This window comes from Ranitomeya imitator, chromosome 6 (assembly GCF_032444005.1).
Source record: "Ranitomeya imitator isolate aRanImi1 chromosome 6, aRanImi1.pri, whole genome shotgun sequence".
Lineage (NCBI taxonomy): Eukaryota > Metazoa > Chordata > Amphibia > Anura > Dendrobatidae > Ranitomeya > Ranitomeya imitator.
This window is the reverse complement of record NC_091287.1, coordinates 242,688,946-242,709,392: the sequence shown is the minus strand read 5'-3', so window position 1 is coordinate 242,709,392 and position 20,447 is coordinate 242,688,946. Positions and strand designations below refer to the sequence as shown.

Below are 20,447 nucleotides of genomic sequence, written 5' to 3'. Positions count from 1 at the left end.
GGCTGTGTGTGTTATATACTGCGTGCGTGGACTGTGTGTTATATACTGCGTGCGTGGGCTGTGTGTTATATACTGCGTGGGTGGGCTGTGGGTTATATACTGCGTGCGTGGGCTGTGGGTTACATACTGCGTGTGTGGGCTGTGGGTTATATACTGCGTGCGTGGGCTGTGGGTTATATACTGCGTGCGTGGGCTGTGTTATATACTGCGTGCGTGGGCTGTGTTAGTGTGTTATATACTGCGTGGCGTGGGCTGATTCTTTTCTGTGCATCATGAATCGTGGTATGTGTTAAAGGGGGGGCCCACTGAGACTCGTTCGCCCGGGGCCCTCAGAAACCTGGAGCCGGCCCTGAATGAAACATAACCCCTGCCACCAACAGCACTCATACAGTAGGGATTCTGCCGCTACCATGTTTTCCTGCAGGCCACATGTATTTTTCTTGTCACATTTCTCTTCCATGTTGTGCCATTGTTGACATTTTTAAGGGGTTTGCCAATAAACAAAGTACATTTCAATCAATAGATCTTGGCATAATAATAAGTTTCACAATTGGATGTGTTAAAAAAATGTTCCTGTGCTGAGATAATCTTATAAATGTGCCCTGCTGTGTACTGTGTAATGGCTGTGTATGACCATGCAGAAACATTGTTTGATCATAGCACAGCTCTTGGGCAGGGTAGGAAACAAAAGAGTATACAGACATTAGTGCGCGGCTGCTGGTTTCTGTGAGAAAAAAACTTTAGAAACAAGCAGGGAAATTTTTTACCTCACAGAAAAAATCAGCTGCGATCCCTTGCTGTCCTGTCTGTACACTATTTTGCTTCCTCAAAGTAGTAGCAAATTTATAAAATTATCTCAGCACAGGAACATTTTTTGCCTCGTCATGACATCCTCTGTATGTGTACGGCATAAGAAGAAGCAGGTGTGTGGAGGGGCTAACAGGGTGAGCCCACCCCATACTGGCAGGTGATGGCTGCATGTTATAGCCAGGACTCACCTTTAACAATTGAGGATGATTCTTAGGCCAGCGTCACACTGGCGTATTGCATCCGATGCGAGATCATCGGATGCGATATGCTAATGACACTCGGCTCCTGATCGCAGCAGAGCAGGAGCCGAGTGTCATGCGTCTGTGTTCTGATTCTCTCACACAGGGAGGATCGGAGCACAGCTGCGGAGGAGGCGGAGAAATTAATTTCTCCATCTCCTCCATTGCTGGGGTCCGCTTATAACGCACATCACATAATGCACTATGGGTGCGTTGTCTCACTCGCACCCATAGGCTTACATAGGGTGCGAGAGAGCCGAGAGTTTTCCTCAGTCCGAGACAATCGCAGCATGCTGTGATTGTCTCGGACCGAGGAAAACGGCCGACACAAAGTTGGCTGGTAGGAGCTGCCCCATAGCTTAACATTGGTCCAAATACAATGCGATTTTTTTATCGCATTGCACTCGGCCGTTTAAAACGCCAGTGTGACGCCGGTCTTAACCTGTTAAACGCTGTCAAACTATGACAGCGTCATTTAACACGCGCTGGTATGGCGAGTCATTCCATGCGTCTATCGGTGACCTCGTTGCATGGATGAGTAGCTATGACAGTCGTGGGTCTGCTGAAGACCCCCATGCTTGTCATTACAGAGCTCCTCTAAAAATCTACCTGTGGCCGGGCTTGAAAGGAGACCGTGATTTTTGCTATATGCAGCAATGCTGATAACCTGATCGCATCTTTAACCCCTTAGTGACAGAGCCAATTTGGTACTTAATGACCGAGCCAATTTTTTCAATTCTGACCACTGTCACTTTATGAGGTTATAACTCTGGAACGCTTCAACGGATCCCGCTGATTCTGAGATTGTTTTTTCGTGACATATTGTACTTCATGTTAGTGGTAACATTTCTTCGATATTACTTGTGATTATTTATGAAAAAAATGGAAATATGGCGAAAATTTTTAAAATTTAGCAATTTTCAAACTTTGTATTTTTATGCCCTTAAATCAGAGAGATATGTCATGAAAAATAGTTAATAAATAACATTTCCCACATGTCTACTTTACATCAGCACAATTTTGGAACCAAAATTTTTTTTTGTTAGGGAGTTATAAGGGTTAAAAGTTAACCAGCAATTTCTCATTTTTACAACACCATTTTCTTTTAGGGACCACATCACATTTGAAGTCATTTTGAGGGGTCTATATGATAGAAAATACCCAAGTGTGACACCATTCCAAAAACTACACCCCTCAAGGTTCTCAAAACCACATTCAAGAAGTTTATTAACCCTTTACGTGCTTCACAGGAACTGAAAAAATGTGGAAGGAAAAAATGAACATTTAACTTTTTTTTGCAAACATCTTAATTCAGAACCATTTTTTTTATTTTCACAAGTGTAAAAACAGAAATGTAACCATAAATTTTGTTATGCAATTTCTCCTGAATACGCCAATACCCCATATGTGGGGGTAAACCACTTTTTGGGCGCACCGCAGAACTTAGAAGTGAAGGAGCGCCGTTTGACTTTTTCAATGCAGAATTGGCTGGAATTGAGATTGGACGCCATGTCACGTTTAGAGAGCCCCTGATGTGCCTAAACAGTGGAAACTCCCGACAAGTGACACCATTTTGGAAACTAGACCCCTTAAGGAACTTATCTAGATGTGTGGTGAGCACTTTTAACCCCCAAGTGCTTCACAGAAGTTTATAACGTAGAGCCGTGAAAATGAAAAATCGCTTTTGTTTACACAAAAATGATCTTTTCGCCCACAAATTCTTATTTTCACAAGGGTAACAGGAGAAATTAGACCACAAAAGTTGTTGTGCGATTTCTCCTGAATACGTCGATACCCCATATGTGAGGGTAAACCACTTTTTGGGCGCACCGCAGAGCTTGGAAGTGAAGGAGCGCTGTTTTACTTTTTCAATATAGAATTGGCTGGAATTGAGATCGGACGCCATGTCGCGTTTGGAGAGCCTCTGATGTGCCTAAACAGTGGAAACCCCCCACAAGTGACCCCATTTTGGAAACTAGACCCCTTATGGAACATATCTATATGTGTGGTGAGCACTTTGAACCCCCATGTGCTTCACAGAAGTTTATAATGTAGAGCCGTGAAAAAAAAAATCGCATTATTTCTACAAAAATGATCTTTTTGCCCACAAATTTTTATTTTCACAAGGGTAACAGGAGAAATTAGACCACAAAAGTTGTTGTGCAATTTCTCCTGAGTACGCTGATACCCAATATGTGGGGGTAAACCACTGTTAGGGCGCACCGCAGAGCTTGGAAGAGAAGGAGTGCCGTTTTACTTTTTCAATGTAGAATTGGCTGGAATTGAGATCGGACGCCATGTCGCGTTTGGAGAGCCCCTGATGTGCCTAAACAGTGGAAACCCCCCACAAGTGACACCATTTTGGAAACTAGACCCCTTAAGGAACTTATCTAGATGTGTGGCAAGCACTTTGAACCCCCATGTGTTTCACAGAAGTTTATAACGTAGAGCCGTGAAAATAAAAAATATTTTTTTTTTCCACAAAAAAGATTTTTTAGCCCCCAAGTTTTTATTTTCACAAGGGTAACAGGAGAAATTGGACTGCAAAAGTTGTTGTCCAATTTGTCCCGAGTACGCTGATGCGCCATATGTGGGGGTAAACCACTGTTTGGGCGCACGGCAGAGCTCGGAAGGGAAGGAGCGCCTTTTTGGAATGCAGACTTTGATAGAATGGTCTGTGGGCATTATGTTGCGATTGCAGAGCCCCTGATGTACCTAAACTGTAGTAACCCCCCCCAAGTGACCCCATTTTGGAAACTAGACCCCCCAAGGAACTTATCTAGATGTGTGGTGAGAACTTTGAATGCCTAAGTGCTTCACAGAAGTTTAGAATGCAGAGTCGTGAAAATAAAAAATTTTTTTTTTTCACAAAAAAGATATTGTAGCCCCCAAGTTTTTATTTTCACAAGGGTAACAAGAGAAATTGGACCCCTGAAGTTGTTGTCCAATTTATCCCGAGTACGCTGATGCCCATATGTGGGGGTAACCCACTGTTTGGGCGCACGGCAGAGCTCAGAAGGGAGGAAGCACCATTTGACTTTTTGAGCGCAAAATTGGCTGTCGTGTTTGGAGACCCCCTGATGTACCTAAACAGTGGAAACCCCCCAATTCTAGCTCCAACCCTAACCCCAACACACCCCTAACCCTAATCCCAACCTGATCCATAATCCTAATCACTAACCCTAACCATAATCACAACCCTTACCCCAAAACAACCCTAATGTCAACCCTAACCATAACCCTAATCAAAACCCTAAATCCAACACACCCCTAATCCTAATCTCAACCCTAACCTCAAACCTAACCCTAATCCCAATACACCCCTAATCACAACCCTAACCTTAACCCTAATGCCAAACCTAACCCTAATCCCAAGCGTAACCCTAATGCCAACCCTAACCCTAATACCAACCCTAATCCAAACCCTAACCCTAATCCCAGCTCTAACCCTAACTTTAGCCCCAACCCTAACCCTAGCCCTAAGGCTACTTTCACACTTGCGTCGTTTGGCATTCCGTCGCAATCCGTCGTTTTGGACAAGAAACGGATCCTGCAAATGTGCCCGCAGGATGCGTTTTTTGCCCATAGACTTGTATTGCCGATAGATCGTGACGGATGGCCACACGTCGCGTCCGTCGTGCACTGGATCAGTTGTGTTTTGGCGGACCGTCGGCACAAAAAAACGTTCAATGAAACGTTTTTTTGTACGTCGCATCCGCCATTTCTGACCGCGCATGCGTGGCCGTAACTCCGCCCCCTCCTCCCCAGGACATAGATTGGGAAGCGGATGCGTTGAAAAACTACATCCGCTGCCCACGTTGTGCACAATTTTCACAACGTGCGTCGGTATGTCGGGCCGACGCATTGCGACGGCCCCGTACCGACGTAAGTGTGAAAGAAGCCTAACCCTAAATTTAGCCCCAACCCTAACCCTAAATTTAGCCCCAACCCTAGCCCTAGCCCTACCCCTACCCCTAACCTAACCCTACCCCTACCCCTAACCCTACCCCTAACCTAACCCTACCCCTAACCCTACCCTACCCCTAACCCTACCCCTAACCCTACCCCTAACCTAACCCTACCCCTACCCTACCCCTAACCCTACACCTAACCCTAACCTAACCCTACCCCTAACCCTACCCCTAACCCTACCCTAACCTAACCCTACCCCTAACCCTAACCCTACCCCTAACCCTAACCCTACCCCTAACCCTACCCCTAACCCTAATTTTAGCCCCAACTGCTGTTCTCCTGCCGGCCGGCAGATGGAGACAGATGGCGGGCGCACTGGGCATGCGTCCGCCATGTTCTTCTGCCGGCGGCCAGGAGGAGCAGCAAGAGGATCCAGGGACACAGGTGAGTATTGTAGGGTCCCCGAATCCCCCTATTTCTCTGTCCTCTGATGTGCGATCACAGAGAATTACACTTTACTTTTTTTTTTTTTTTTTGCGGTCGCCGGTAAACAGTTAATTACCGGCGATCGCAAAACACGGGTCGGTAAAACCGACCCCGATCATGCTCTTTGGGGTCTTGGCTACCCCCGGCAGCCGAGACCCCAAAGATTCTCCCGGTGCCGGCCGGCGGGCGCACTGCGCATGCGCCCGCCATTTTGAAGATGGCAGCGCCCACCGGGAGACACGAGGAGCATCGGGGGAGCTAGGTGAGTATTGGGGGGCTACCTGGGACCCCTTTTCTCTGTCCTCCGATGTGCGATCACATCGGAGGACAGAGAAATTAAAAAGAGATCGTTTTTTTTTTTTGGGATCGCTGGTAAACGGTTAATTACCGGCGATCGCAAATGCGGGGTGGGTTAAAAAAAACCCGAATCATGTTCTCTGGGGTCTCGGCTACCCTCGGCAGCCGAGACCCCAGAGAAAATCGGCCTCTGGGGGGCGCTATTGACTTTTTCCACAGCGCCGTTAATTAACGGCGCTGTGGTTTAAGTACCCTTAGCGGCCGCCGTTAAAAGGCGTATCGGCGGTCGCTAAGGGGTTAAGTCCCCTAAGGGGACTATTAAGAACAGTGAAAAGCAAAGCAAAAATGTTTTTAAAAAATATGAAAAAAACGTTCAAATCACCCCATTTTCCTCATTACACGCCTCTTTTCCCACAACCTAAAGATATTAAAAAAGTTAAAAAAAATACTCATGTGGAGTTGCCGCATTCAAAAAAGTCTGATCTATCAAAACATAAAAATAATTAACTCGATTGGTAAACACTGTGGACAAAAAAAAAAATCAAGATTGCCAAAATTATGTTTTTTAGTCACTGCTATTTCACAAAAAATGGTGTAACAACTTCCTCTTGCGACACAAAAAATAAGCCATCACACAGTTCCATCAACTGAAAAATAAAATCATTCTGAGTCTCAAAAAATGGCAACACAACCTCTCAAAATTTTTTAGGCAACTCCTGATTTTTTTCACCACTAAAATAATAATAATAAAACTGGACATGTGTGGTATCACCGTAATAGCACTGATGAGCAGAATTATATTTCAGGATCATTTTTACCACAAAATGTATACCGTGAAAACAGTTCCCAAAAAGAATGTCAGAATTGTGTTTTTTTTTCATCCATGTCATTCAAAATTACAACTCATCCCGCAAAAAACAAGCCCTCATACAGTATGTCTATTTGGACAGAAAAATAAAAAAGCTGTGACTCTGGGAAGAGGGAGGATGGTTATAACTCTGGAACGCTTCAACGGATCTCACTGATTCTGAGTCTGTTTTTTCATGACATACTGTACTTCATGTTAATGGTAAAACTTATTCAATATGACTTGCATTTATTTATGAAAAAAATGGAAATATGGCGAAAATTTAGCAATTTTCAATCTTTGAATTTTTATGCCCTTAAATCAGAGAGTGGTGTCACACAAAACACTAGTGATGAGCGAATATACTCGTTGATCGGATTTTCCTGAGCACGCTCGGGTGGCCTCCGAGTATTTGTGACTACTCGGAGATTTAGTTTTCCTTGCCGCAGCTGCATGATTTGCAGCTGATAGACAGCTTGATTACATGTGGGGATTCCCTAGCAACCAGGCAACCACCACATGAACTCAGGCTGGCTACCAGCTGTAAATCATGCAGCTGAGGCAAGGAAAACAAAATCTCCGAGTAGTCACGAATACTCGGAGACCACCCGAGCGTGCTCAGGAAAATCCGAGCAACGAGTATATTCGCTCATCACTACAAAGCACTTAATAAATAACATTACCCACATGCCTCCTTTACATCAGCACAATTTTACAAGACAATTTTTTTTAGGGACATCTCACATTTGAAGTGACCTTGGGGGGCCAATATAACAGAAAATACCCAAAAGTGACACCATTCTAAAAACTGCACCCCATTCAATAAGTTTATTAACCCTTTAGGTGCTTCACGAGAACTGAAGCAACGTGGAAGGAAAAAATGAACATTTTTCTTTTTTTCACAAAAAAATTACTTTGAAACCAATTTATTTAATTTTCACAAGGGTATCAGGAGAAAATGGACCACACAATTTGTAGTGCAATTTCTCCTGAGTACGCTGATAACCCATATGTGGGGGAAAGCCACTGTGGGTGCATGGCAGGTCTCAGAAGGGACTGAGCACCATTTGACTGTTTTAATGCAAGATTAGCTGGAATCAATGGTGGTGCCATGTTGCGTTTGGAGACCCCTGATGTGCCTAAATAGTGGAAAACTCCCCCAATTCTAACTCCCACCCTAACCCCAACCCTAACCATAACCCTGACCACAAACCTAACCCCAACACACCATAATCCCAATCCTAACCCATGCCCCAACCCTAGCTCTAACCCTAACCTTAACCCTAACTCTAACCCTATCCCTTGTTCTAACTTTATCCCAACTCACTTTAACCCAACTTACTTTAGCACAACTCTAACCCTAATTGAAAAATGGAAATATTTTTTCTTTTTTATTTCATTATTTTTCCCTAACCAAGGGGGTGATAAAAGGGGGGTTTATTTATAATTTTGATCACTGTTATAGTGTCTATCACGGTGAACAAAAAGAACCAATAGGAAAATTTTCCTATTTGTTGCCGGGTGCCGGCTGGCAGATCACGCTGGGCGCACTGCACATGCGCCCACCATTTTCCCCCGGAAGAAGACGCCGGCGGCCCTGAGAACTTCACGGGGGTCATGCAGGGACTCTACAGGTCCCGGGTGGATGATTGGGGGACCGTACTTCTCTCTTCTCTGATGTGATCGCACATCAGAGGAGAGAGAAATTAAATGGAAAGTCTGACTTTTCTTTCTTTGTTGTTGTTATACCGTTAATAGCAGCGATCGCAACAACGGGGTTGGTAAAAACCGACCTAAATCATATTCTCTGGGGTCTCAGCTACCCTCGGCAGCCAAGATCCTAAAGAAATTCTAACTCTAGGGGCACTATACACTTTTTCCACAGCTTAATGGCGCTGTGGTTTAAGTACCCTAAACTGCTGCCGTTAAAAGGCGTATCAACGGCTGTTAAGGGGTTAATGTATAATTAGACTTACCTGTGGTTAAATTCTTGTTAATTAGAATTTTGTACTAATTTTTTCAACATGGTCTTGAATGAATTTTCTAGGAAAATTTATTTTTTGAGTGTGCAAAGTAATAAATCTTGTTTGCAATCAATGCTCCATATCTGTGGGAGTATTTTGTAGTATTTTATCACAGAAAATGTTGTTGATGAAAGAAAACTAAAGGTTTTCTGACAAATCTTTTTAACTTACAAAGATTGTCTTTTCATAGGCTCTGAATTCCATGTAAGCAATTATTTTGAACTAGATGGTGGCCCGATTCTAACGCATCGGGTATTCTAGAATATGTACCGTATATACTCGAGTATAAGCCGACCCGAGTATAAGCCGACCCCCCTAATTTTGCCACAAAAAACTGGGAAAACTTATTGACTCGAGTATAAGCTTAGGGTAGAAAATGCAGCATTTACCGGTGAATTTCAAAAATAAAAATAGATGCTCCATACCGTTCATTATTGCCCCATAGATGCTCCATATACAACTGTGCTATATAGAATGCTCTGCACCGTTGATTATGGCCCCATAGATGCTCCTTATAATGCTGTGCCATATATGCTCTGCACCTTTGATTATGGCCCCATAGATGCTCCTTATAATGCTGTGCCATATATGCTCTGCACCTTTGATTATGGCCCCATAGATGCTCCTTATAATGCTGTGCCCCATTTATGCTCTGCACCTTTATGGCCCCATAGGTGCTCCTTATAATGCTGTGCCCCATATATGCTCTGCACCTTTATGGCCCCATAGGTGCTCCTTATAATGCTGTGCCCCATTTATGCTCTGCACCTTTATGGCCCCATAGGTGCTCCTTATAATGCTGTGCCCCATATATGCTCTGCACCTTTATGGCCCCATAGGTGCTCCTTATAATGCTGTGCCCCTTATATGCTCTGCACCTTTATGGCCCCATAGGTGCTCCTTATAATGATGTGCCCCATATATGCTCTGCACCTTTATGGCCCCATAGGTGCTCCTTATAATGCTGTGCCCCTTATATGCTCTGCACCTTTATGGCCCCATAGATGCTCCTTATAATGCTGTGCCCCATATATGCTCTGCACCTTTATGGCCCCATAGGTGCTCCTTATAATGCTGTGCTCCTTATATGCTCTGCACCTTTATGGCCCCATAGGTGCTCCTTATAATGCTGTGCCCCATATATGCTCTGCACCTTTATGGCCCCATAGATGCTCCTTATAATGCTGTGCCCCATATATGCTCTGCACCTTTATGGCCCCATAGGTGCTCCTTATAATGCTGTGCTCCTTATATGCTCTGCACCTTTATGGCCCCATAGGTGCTCCTTATAATGCTGTGCCCCATATATGCTCTGCACCTTTGATTATGGCCCCATAGATGCTCCTTATAATGCTGTGCCCCATTTATGCTCTGCACCTTTATGGCCCCATAGGTGCTCCTTATAATGCTGTGCCCCATATATGCTCTGCACCTTTATGGCCCCATAGGTGCTCCTTATAATGCTGTGCCCCATTTATGCTCTGCACCTTTATGGCCCCATAGGTGCTCCTTATAATGCTGTGCCCCATATATGCTCTGCACCTTTATGGCCCCATAGGTGCTCCTTATAATGCTGTGCCCCTTATATGCTCTGCACCTTTATGGCCCCATAGGTGCTCCTTATAATGATGTGCCCCATATATGCTCTGCACCTTTATGGCCCCATAGGTGCTCCTTATAATGCTGTGCCCCTTATATGCTCTGCACCTTTATGGCCCCATAGATGCTCCTTATAATGCTGTGCCCCATATATGCTCTGCACCTTTATGGCCCCATAGGTGCTCCTTATAATGCTGTGCTCCTTATATGCTCTGCACCTTTATGGCCCCATAGGTGCTCCTTATAATGCTGTGCCCCTTATATGCTCTGCACCTTTATGGCCCCATAGATGCTCCTTATAATGCTGTGCTCCTTATATGCTCTGCACCTTTATGGCCCCATAGGTGCTCCTTATAATGCTGTGCCCCATATATGCTCTGCACCTTTATGGCCCCATAGGTGCTCCTTATAATGCTGTGCCCCTTATATGCTCTGCACCTTTATGGCCCCATAGGTGCTCCTTATAATGCTGTGCCCCTTATATGCTCTGCACCTTTATGGCCCCATAGGTGCTCCTTATAATGCTGTGCCCCTTATATGCTCTGCACCTTTATGGCCCTATAGGTGCTCCTTAGAATGCTGCTGGTGCTGCCATAAAAAAAAAAAAATCACATACTCACCTCTCTTCTCAGGACGCCAGCGCTTTCAATAATTACCTGCTCCTCTGCGGCTCCGTCTCCAGCACTGACGCTCAGCAGAGGGCGCGCACTGACTACGTCACAGCGCCCTCTAACCTGAGCGTCATTGCTAGAGGACGCTGCAGACGGAGCCGGAGCGAGGAGCAGGTAATTATAGCGCTGCGCTCCCCTTACCTGCTGCGGCGCGGTCCCTGCAGTCCCTGGCTTCTCCGGCGCTGCAGCTTCTTCCTGTAATTGAGCGGTCACATGGCACCGATCATTTACAGCAATGAATATGCGGCTCCTCCCCTATGGGGGTGGAGCTGCATATTCATTTCTGTAATGAGCGGTGCCATGTGACCGCTCAGTGCAGGAAGAATCTGCAGCGCCGGAGAAGCCAGGGACTGCAGGGACCGCGCTGGGAGCAGGTAAGTATGATTACACAGCCCCCGCTCCCCCTCCCCTGCTGACACCCGGGTATATGACTCGAGTATAAGCCGAGAGGGGGACTTTCAGCCCAAAAAAATGGGCTGAAAATCTCGGCTTATACTCGAGTATATACGGTATATATATAGAAGCCACATAGTATATAGCACAGGCCACGACATATTCTTGAATACCCGATGCATTAATACAGGCCACGCAGTATATAACAGTGGCCACGCAGTATATAACACAGCCCAAACAGTATATAACACAGCCCACGCAGTATATAACATTGCCCACATAGTATATAACACTGGCCACGTAGTAAATAGCAGTCATGCAGTATATAACGCAGCCCCCACAGTATATAACACTGCCCACATAGTATATAACACTACCCACGTAGTCTATAGCAGCCATGTAGTATATAACGCAGCCCACGCAGTATATAACATTGCCCACATAGTATATAACACTGCCCACGTACAGTAGTACATAGCAGCCATGTAGTATATAACGCAGCCCATGCAGTATGTAACACAGCACATGTAGTATATAGCAATGTGGGCACTATATGCGTGGTTAAAAAAGACTTAAAATAAAAAATAAACATATACTCACCTTCCGAAGGCCCCTTCAAGTCCTGGCGCCTATGTGCGGCGCACGTGGCAGCTTCCGGTCCCAGGGTTGGTATGAGCGCAGGACCTGTGATGACGTCGCGGTCACATGACCGTGACGTCATGGAAGGTCCTTCTCACATAGCACCGGAACCTACCGCTTGCACTGCCGAGAGGCACGGCATGTCGGAGGGTGAGAATAACCTTTTTTGTTTATTATTATTATTTGTAACATTAGTTCTTTTACTATTGATGCTGCAGTGCAGCAAAATAGTAAAAAATTGGTCACACAGGGTTAATAGCTGCGTTAATGGAGTGCGTTATGCCGCGGCATAACGCGGCCCATTAATGCTGCCATGAACCCTGTGTGAGGGCTGACTGTAGGGGAGTATGGAGAGGGCACTGACTGCGGGGAGGAAGGAGCGGCCATTTTGCCGCCGGACTGTGCCCGTCGCTGATTGGTCGTGGCAATGGTCGTGGGCGTTTTGCCACGACCAATCAGCGACTTGGATTTCCATGACAGACAGAGGCTGCGACCAATGAATATCCATGACAGACAGACAGACGGAAGTGACCATTAGACAATTATATAGACTAGATGGTGGCCCGATTCTAACGCATCGGGTATTCTAGAATATGCATGTCCACGTAGTATATTGCCCAGCCACGCAGTATATTGCCCAGCCACATAGTATATTGCCCAGCCACGTAGTATATTGCACAGCCCACGTAGTATATTGCCCAGCCACGTAGTATATTGCCCACATACGTAGTATATTGCACAGTCACGTAGTATATTGCCCAACCACGTAGTATATTGCCCAGTGACGTAGTATATTGCTCAGCAACGTAGTATATTGCCCAATCACGTAGTATATTGCCCAGCCACGTAGTATATTGCAGTCACGTAGTATATTGCCCAGTCACGTAGTATATTGCACAGCCCACATAGTATATTGTCCAGCCACATAGTATATTGCCCAGCCACGTAATATATTGCACAGTCACGTAGTATATTGCCCAGCCACGTAGTATATTGCACAGTCACGTAGTATATTGCCCAATCACGTAGTATATTGCCCAGTGACATAGTATATTGCCCAGCAACGTAGTATATTGCCCAACCACGTAGTACATTGCCCAGCCACGTAGTATATTGCACAGCCCACATAGTATATTGCCCAGCCACATAGTATATTGAACAGCCACGTAGTATATTGCCCAGCCACGTAGTATATTGCACAGTCATGTAGTATATTGCCCAGCCACGTAGTATATTGCAGTCACGTAGTATATTGCCCAACCACGTAGTATATTGCCCAGTGACGTAGTATATTGCCCAGCAACGTAGTATATTGCCCAACCACGTAGTATATTGCCCAACCACGTAGTATATTGCCCAGCCACGTAGTATATTGCACAGTCACGTAGTATATTGCCCAGTCACGTAGTATATTGCCCAGCCACGTATTATATTGCCCAACCACATAGTATATTGCCCAGTGATGTAGTATATTGCCCAGCCATGTAGTATATTGCCCAGTTACGTAGTTTATTGCCTAGTGACGTAGTAAATTGCGCATCCACGTAGCATATTGGCCAGTGACGTAGTATATTGCCCAACCACGTAGTACATTGCCCAGCCACGTAGTATATTGCACAGCCCACATAGTATATTGCCCAGCCACATAGTATATTGCCCAGCCATGTAGTATATTGCCCAGCCACGTAGTATATTGCACAGTCATGTAGTATATTGCCCAGCCACGTAGTATATTGCAGTCACGTAGTATATTGCCCAACCACGTAGTATATTGCCCAGTGACGTAGTATATTGCCCAGCAACGTAGTATATTGCCCAACCACGTAGTATATTGCCCAACCACGTAGTATATTGCTCAGCCACGTAGTATATTGCACAGTCACGTAGTATATTGCCCAGTCACGTAGTATATTGCCCAGCCACGTATTATATTGCCCAACCACATAGTATATTGCCCAGTTATGTAGTATATTGCCCAGCCACGTAGTATATTGCCCAGTTACGTAGTTTATTGCCTAGTGACGTAGTAAATTGCGCATCCACGTAGCATATTGCCCAGTGACGTAGTATATTGCCCAGTGACGTAGTATACAGCACAGAGCCACGTAGTATATTGCCCAATTACGTAGTATATTGCACAGCGACGTAGTATACAGCACAGAGCCACGTAGTATATTGCACAGCGATGTAGTATACAGCACAGAGCCATGTAGTATATTGGCTAGTCACGTAGTATATTGCCCAGTGATGTAGTATACAGCACAGAGCCATGTAGTATATTGCACAGCGAAGTAGTATACAGCACAGAGCCATGTAGTATATTGGCCAGTCACGTAGTATATTGCCCAGCTACGTAGTATATTGCCCAGCCAGGTTTGTCACAGTTTAAAAAATAAAAAATAAACCTAAACTCACCTTTCCGAGGGCCCCTTGTAGTCCACGGCAGCTTCCGGTCCCAGGGTTGGTATGAGTGCAGGACCTGTGATGACGTCGCAGTCACATGACCGTGACGTCATGGCAGGTCCTTCTCGTGCAGGTGCGCAGGGCCTATGATGACGTCGCGGTCACATGACCGTGACGTCATGGCAGGTCCTTCTCCCATACCATCTTTGCCACCGGAACCTGCAACGGAAGATGGCGGCCGGCACGAGCGACTACGGAGGGTGAGTATAGCAGGTTTTTGTTTTTTTTACTATTTTTAACATTACATTTTTTACTATTGATGCCGCATAGACAGCGTCAATAGTAAAAAGTTGGGGACACACAGGGTTAATAGTGGCGGTAACGTAGTGCGTTACCCGCGGCATAACGTTGTCCGTTACCACTGGCATTAACCCTGTGTTAGCGGTGACCGGAGGGGAGTATGCGGGCGACAGGCACTGACTGCGAGGAGCGGCCATTTTCTTCCGGTCTGTGCCCGTCGCAGATTGGTCGCGGCAGCCATGACAGGCAGCTGGCGAGACCAATCAGCGAATGAATAACCGTGACAGACAGACAGAAGGACAGACGGAAGTGACCCTTAGACAATTATATAGTAGATTCTGAACTTTTAAAGACTGTTTTGGTATTAAAACAATTATAAACATTATCCATAACAAATATATTACAAAAATTTCAGTATTATGGCCATTAGTTATCAGCACAACAATCTGCACTCTATGATGATGATAAATAAAAAAGCAGTTCTTATAGGATCTTGTCTTTGCAGCATTTAAGCTGGCCACACACATAAGCTGAACAGTACATTACAGGTTACAACTGCCTATTCTTTTGCTCCCTGAAATAAGATGGTATCAAAGGGGTCTGGGAGAGGCTCATTTTCCTTTTCCTTTTGTGAATATATGCTGGCTTGACAAAGCCGGGCATGCATTTGTATAGGGATAGGGGAGGGTTCAGCAGAAAACTATAGGTCGAACAAGCATTCGGAAATGAACCATCTAATGTGCTTGGCCAGTCTAATAAAGGTCCACTTACATGGACTGAGGAGTGGCACAATACGGCCGTCAATCGGTAAACTTTTACCAATTGTCAGTCTTTCGACTAAACAAAACTGTTTGTAGAAAGATTGCTCAGTGTGTCATGCTGTCATAGTTTTCGAGAGTGGGAGACCTGCCAAACATCTCTGGTGGCAGCTTATCTCTTAGAGAACAAAGGATTTTACAGGCTGGATCCTTATCTCCCAGGGCATCATCAGCTGGGGGCACCAATACATGGGCCACACCCAGTGATATCAATGAGTTTGACTACTTTATTCGAATGTGTATGGTAGTCTTTACAGTATAGACACATTACCCGAGTATCCTTTCCAGCTTGATTGGTCTGTTGATTTTGAAAGTTCAGCTGCTTACCAGAAGACATTTGGCTGTGCTGGGCACCAGAAGTATGATGTACCTCCAGTCTTGTTCCTGATCCACCTCTGCTCTCAGAATGAGCTCTTCCTCTTTGAATTTTACGTGCTTTATTTTCTATATTTATAAATGAGAATATGATATAAAAAGCTGTGTTAGAGTCTTTGCGAAGTTAACTAGTGAAGCTAGATGAAGAAAGTTCCAATTTGTTAATGCAAAATATCTTATGATCACTTTGTTTATAGGTAGGGAACAGACAAGAAAAAATTAGCACCATTATAATATACATCAATCCAGTGCCTGGTTGCATAGATGTCCATAATTATAGTATAATCCGCAGTTTGAGATAGTCCAACATATAAATGATCTGTCATTCAGGGACCAGTTGGGATGGGAGAGATCACAAGTGAAAGAAAAAATATATTAAAAGAACAATTAAAAACATGAATAACAAAAAGAAACACCCAAGCAGAGGGTATGGGAGAATGGCAAGAACACTCCATACATCACAGAGACGCATTATATATACACACAGAAGGGTACTACTCCAGGGGGATCACAAAAAGGATGAAAAAGACAGAGATTCGTTTAGGCCCCTAGGGGTCATGGTGTCTAACGTCACGATCCATTTGGCTTCTACTTGAGCCAATATCTTTTTGTACCAAAAGAAAGAGAAAGAGCCACTTTACAAAAATCCGCACACCACAATAAGGTATAATAGTATAAAAGGTAAACGTTTATTGATACATAATGTTAAAAACATGTTAAAAATATCCCCACAAAAAACTCAAAATTCTGCCAAACATACATAATGCTGAACACTGTACAATAACAGTTAATATAGCATACCTCCCAATAGCATGTGAATAATAATATATCTTGCTGTGGTACCTAAATCGCTACAAGTACACCAGAGACAATATATAAGTAATGGTGAACAACAGCCTATATATAAGAACCTAGTGACCTACCCTCTACCACCTGTATGCCAGTAAAAAATGAACGGATCCGGTGACGTCAGATGTTGGTATAAGAACGTATCAAGTCCTGATAACAAACCAGGAGTGAAATCACATCAGAGAAGAGAGAAGTACGGTCCCCCAATCATCCACCCGGGACCTGTGGAGTCCCCGCATGACCCCCGTGAAGTCCTCAGGGCCGCCGGCGTCTTCTTCCGGGGGAAAATGGTGGGCGCATGCGCAGTGCGCCCAGCGTGATCTGCCAGCCGGCACCCGGCAACAATAGGAAAATTTTCCTATTGGTTCTTTTTGTTCACCGTGATAGACACTATAACAGTGATCAAAATTATAAATAAACCCCCCCTTTTATCACCCCCTTGGTTAGGGAAAAATAATGAAATAAAAAATAAAAAATATTTCCATTTTTCAATTAGGGTTAGAGTTGTGCTAAAGTAAGTTGGGTTAATGTGAGTTGGGATAAAGTTAGAACAAGGGATAGGGTTAGAGTTAGTGCTAAGGTTAGGGTTAGAGCTAGGGTTAGGGCATGGGTTAGGATTGGGATTATGGTGTGTTGGGGTTAGGTTTGTGGTCAGGGTTATGGTTAGGGTTAGGGTGGGAGTTAGAATTGGGGGAGTTTTCCACTATTTAGGCACATCTGGGGTCTCCAAACGTTTAAAAAACGCAAACGCATGAAAAAACGCATGTAAACGCGTCAAAACACCGCGTTTTTTTCACCACATGAAAAACGCATGCGTCAAAAAAATGCAGCATTTGAACGCGTTTACATGCGTTTTTCACCATGCGTTTTTTTTTAAACGCATGCGTTTTGAAACGCAAGTGTGAAACCAGCCTAATTCCTAGATGAACAATATCAATCCCGCGCACCATAAATGACGAGGGTTCACTCCCGTGGTGTTGTTTAAAATGGCATGGAATTGTCTTAAGAAAGGGAGAAATCAGTCACCGTCTTGGCTGCACGAATGTCCCGCACGTGCTCCCGTACGCGCATTCTTAATTCTCTCGATGTCAGTCCTATATAGATTTTAGAACAGCCACAAGTGGCGTAGTAAATAACGTTCGTACTACTGCATGATATCTGATGTCTGATATCAAATTGTGTATTGCCATCAGAGGAGCAAAAAGTAGTACAGCGCAGTACATTCGTGCAGGCAAGACAGTGACCACATGGTATAGAGCCAGGTATGGGGCTTCTAGAGCCAAACGGGTTATGGGAAGTGGGAATATAATGACTGTTCACCAGAAGATCCTTAAGATGTTTGGATCTTCTGGTGGTCATAGAGGGACAATCACCAAGAGTTGTTCCCAGGAAGGGCTCAGCGCCCAAAATGGACCAGTGTTTTTTAAGGATCTGCCTCATATCCTCCCATTCATGGTTGAACGTGGAAATGAATTTTATGGTCCCACTATTAGTAGTACGTGGTCGAGCCATGGATGGTTTGAGGAGATCTGTTATGGACCTGGTGGTTAGGAGCACCCGGAACGACCTAATGGTTAATCTCACACAGGACAAGCTCTGGGAAGTGGGAGCTCTGCTGACCGCAATCCCTAATCCTATCACACAACTAGAAATAGCCGTGGAGCGTACCTAACATTGCCTAGACGCCTCTTCACAGCCTAAGAGCTAACTAGCCCTAGAGATAGAAAATAAAGCCTACCTTGCCTCAGAGAAATTCCCCAAAGGAAAAGGCAGCCCCCCACATATATTGACTGTGAGTTAAGATGAAAGTCACAAACACAGAAATGAAACAGGTTTCAGCAAAGGGAGGCCAGACTTACTAAACAGACTGAGGATAGGAAAGGTAACTTTGCAGTCAGCACAAAAAACTACAAAAGACCACGCAGAGTGTGCAAAAAGACCTCCGCACCGACTCACGGTGCGGAGGTGCCACTCTGCATCCCAGAGCTTCCAGCTAGCAAGACAAAATCATGAAAGCAAGCTGGACAAGGAAACAACAAACAAATAATTAACTAGCAGGGACTTAGCTTCTGCTGGAGTAGACAGGTCACCAGAAAGATCCAAGAGCGAACTGAACCAGTATAAGAACATTGACAGCTGGCATGGAGTAACGATCTGAGTGGAGTTAAATAGAGCAGCCAGCCAAGGAATAAACTACGTCACCTGTGGAAGGAACCTCAGAAGCAGCAGCTCCACTCACAACCACCAGAGGGAGTCCATGGACAGAACTCGCCGAAGTACCATTCATGAAACACAGGAGGGAGTTTGATAACAGAATTCACAACAGAGATCGCTGCGTGGAGTAGCCCTGGCTCTCTATTAGCCACGTTTGATGCACCGGTTAGAATAACCACGTGCAGTAAAACGGGTTTTTAAATCAGAGGTCTGTGTTTCAAATTTAGCATCAGATGAGCAGATCCGCCTCATCCGCAGGAACTGTCTGAACGGGACAGCCCTAATTGTAGATGGATTGTGAGCCGAGGACGCGTGAATCAAGGCATTAACAGACGTCGGTTTACGGTATACATCCGTCTGGATGTGACCAACATGGTCTACCTCAAAACTGACGGCCAAAAAATTAACTTTCCTCAAATCATATGTATATGTAAGTTGGATGTTTAGAGAATTTTGATTCAGGGTCCCCATGAAGTCCTCGAGCTGCCGCACCATCCCGTCCCACAAAAAGAAAATGTCGGCTATGTACTCGGAATTAAACTGTAGGACTGGAGGTTTAGTGCATTTATAAAAATTCATTTGGGCCATCTAGCTGTGTAAGAGTTCAAGAAAACTCATATAAGATCATCACAAGATGGTATACCACCCCAGTGGTAACTTATACCTGGTAACTCAACATACCCCCAACCTGTTGAAGATGTAATAAAGATAAAGGGGAGTTCCTGCACATTTGGTGGTCATGTGATAAGATTAGACAGTTTTGGAATAGTGTTTTGAAAATTATTACCAAGTTATGCAAACTTTCAAACCCCCCACGGCCGAACCTCATCTTTCTGAACTGGTCTAGTAATATTTCACAGACCAAGTACAAATCACTACTCTTATTTTTATTAACAGCAGCTAAACTAATTATTCCCACAAAATGGCGCTCTCAGAGTAGCCCGAGCATTGTTGATTGGCTCCAAAAAGTTGATCAGCTTTATTATGTAGAGGAAATTGGAGCTTTCACAAACTTCTCAAGAGACAGGTTTGGGGTAACATGGGAGCCATGGGTTCTGTATAGAGAATCGGATGAATACTTAAGGATGATGAGTCAGCAGTCTCACACAGCGACTGAATGAAGATCTGGCATCCACCCTAAAAACTAGCAAGCTTTCATGAGAGATTAATGCTTGTTACATAGGTCTCATGACGCTGTAAGGCACTAACCTCCGATACCACTATCCATTCTTACATGGAGGACTCCCCTGTCTCTCCCCTACTTCCTCTCCTTCATCTGATTCTCCCCACCACCTTACTTTTACTACCTTTCTCTCTACATCAATGTTATAATTTAAGATCAATAGGTGTGTACACATTGGGTTAGACTCCTTCCTTATAAAAAAGTAGGAAAATGAAGACAAACTTGTGGAATGAAAGATTGTAACTTCTACTATGATTAATCTTAACATGTACTATGTGACGACCTAATGAAAGAACTTTCTATTGAAAAAACACACACACCCTGTTATATAGTTTTACATTATTGTTTATTTGTGTTATATAACTCAATAAAAAAAAGTTCAAAAGAA

The 20,447-nt window shown here is 44.5% G+C and overlaps 1 protein-coding gene across 1 annotated transcript in view; it reads right to left on the bottom strand.

The window, feature by feature from the left end:
- Positions 1-20,447, bottom strand: part of LOC138642404 (NFX1-type zinc finger-containing protein 1-like) — a 418,979-nt gene that overhangs the window by 233,879 nt on the left and 164,653 nt on the right. Inside the window, exon 17 of the mRNA XM_069730530.1 lies at positions 15,766-15,882. Within this exon, the coding sequence (XP_069586631.1) occupies positions 15,766-15,882 (117 nt within the window). The remainder of the gene's footprint in view (positions 1-15,765; positions 15,883-20,447) is intronic.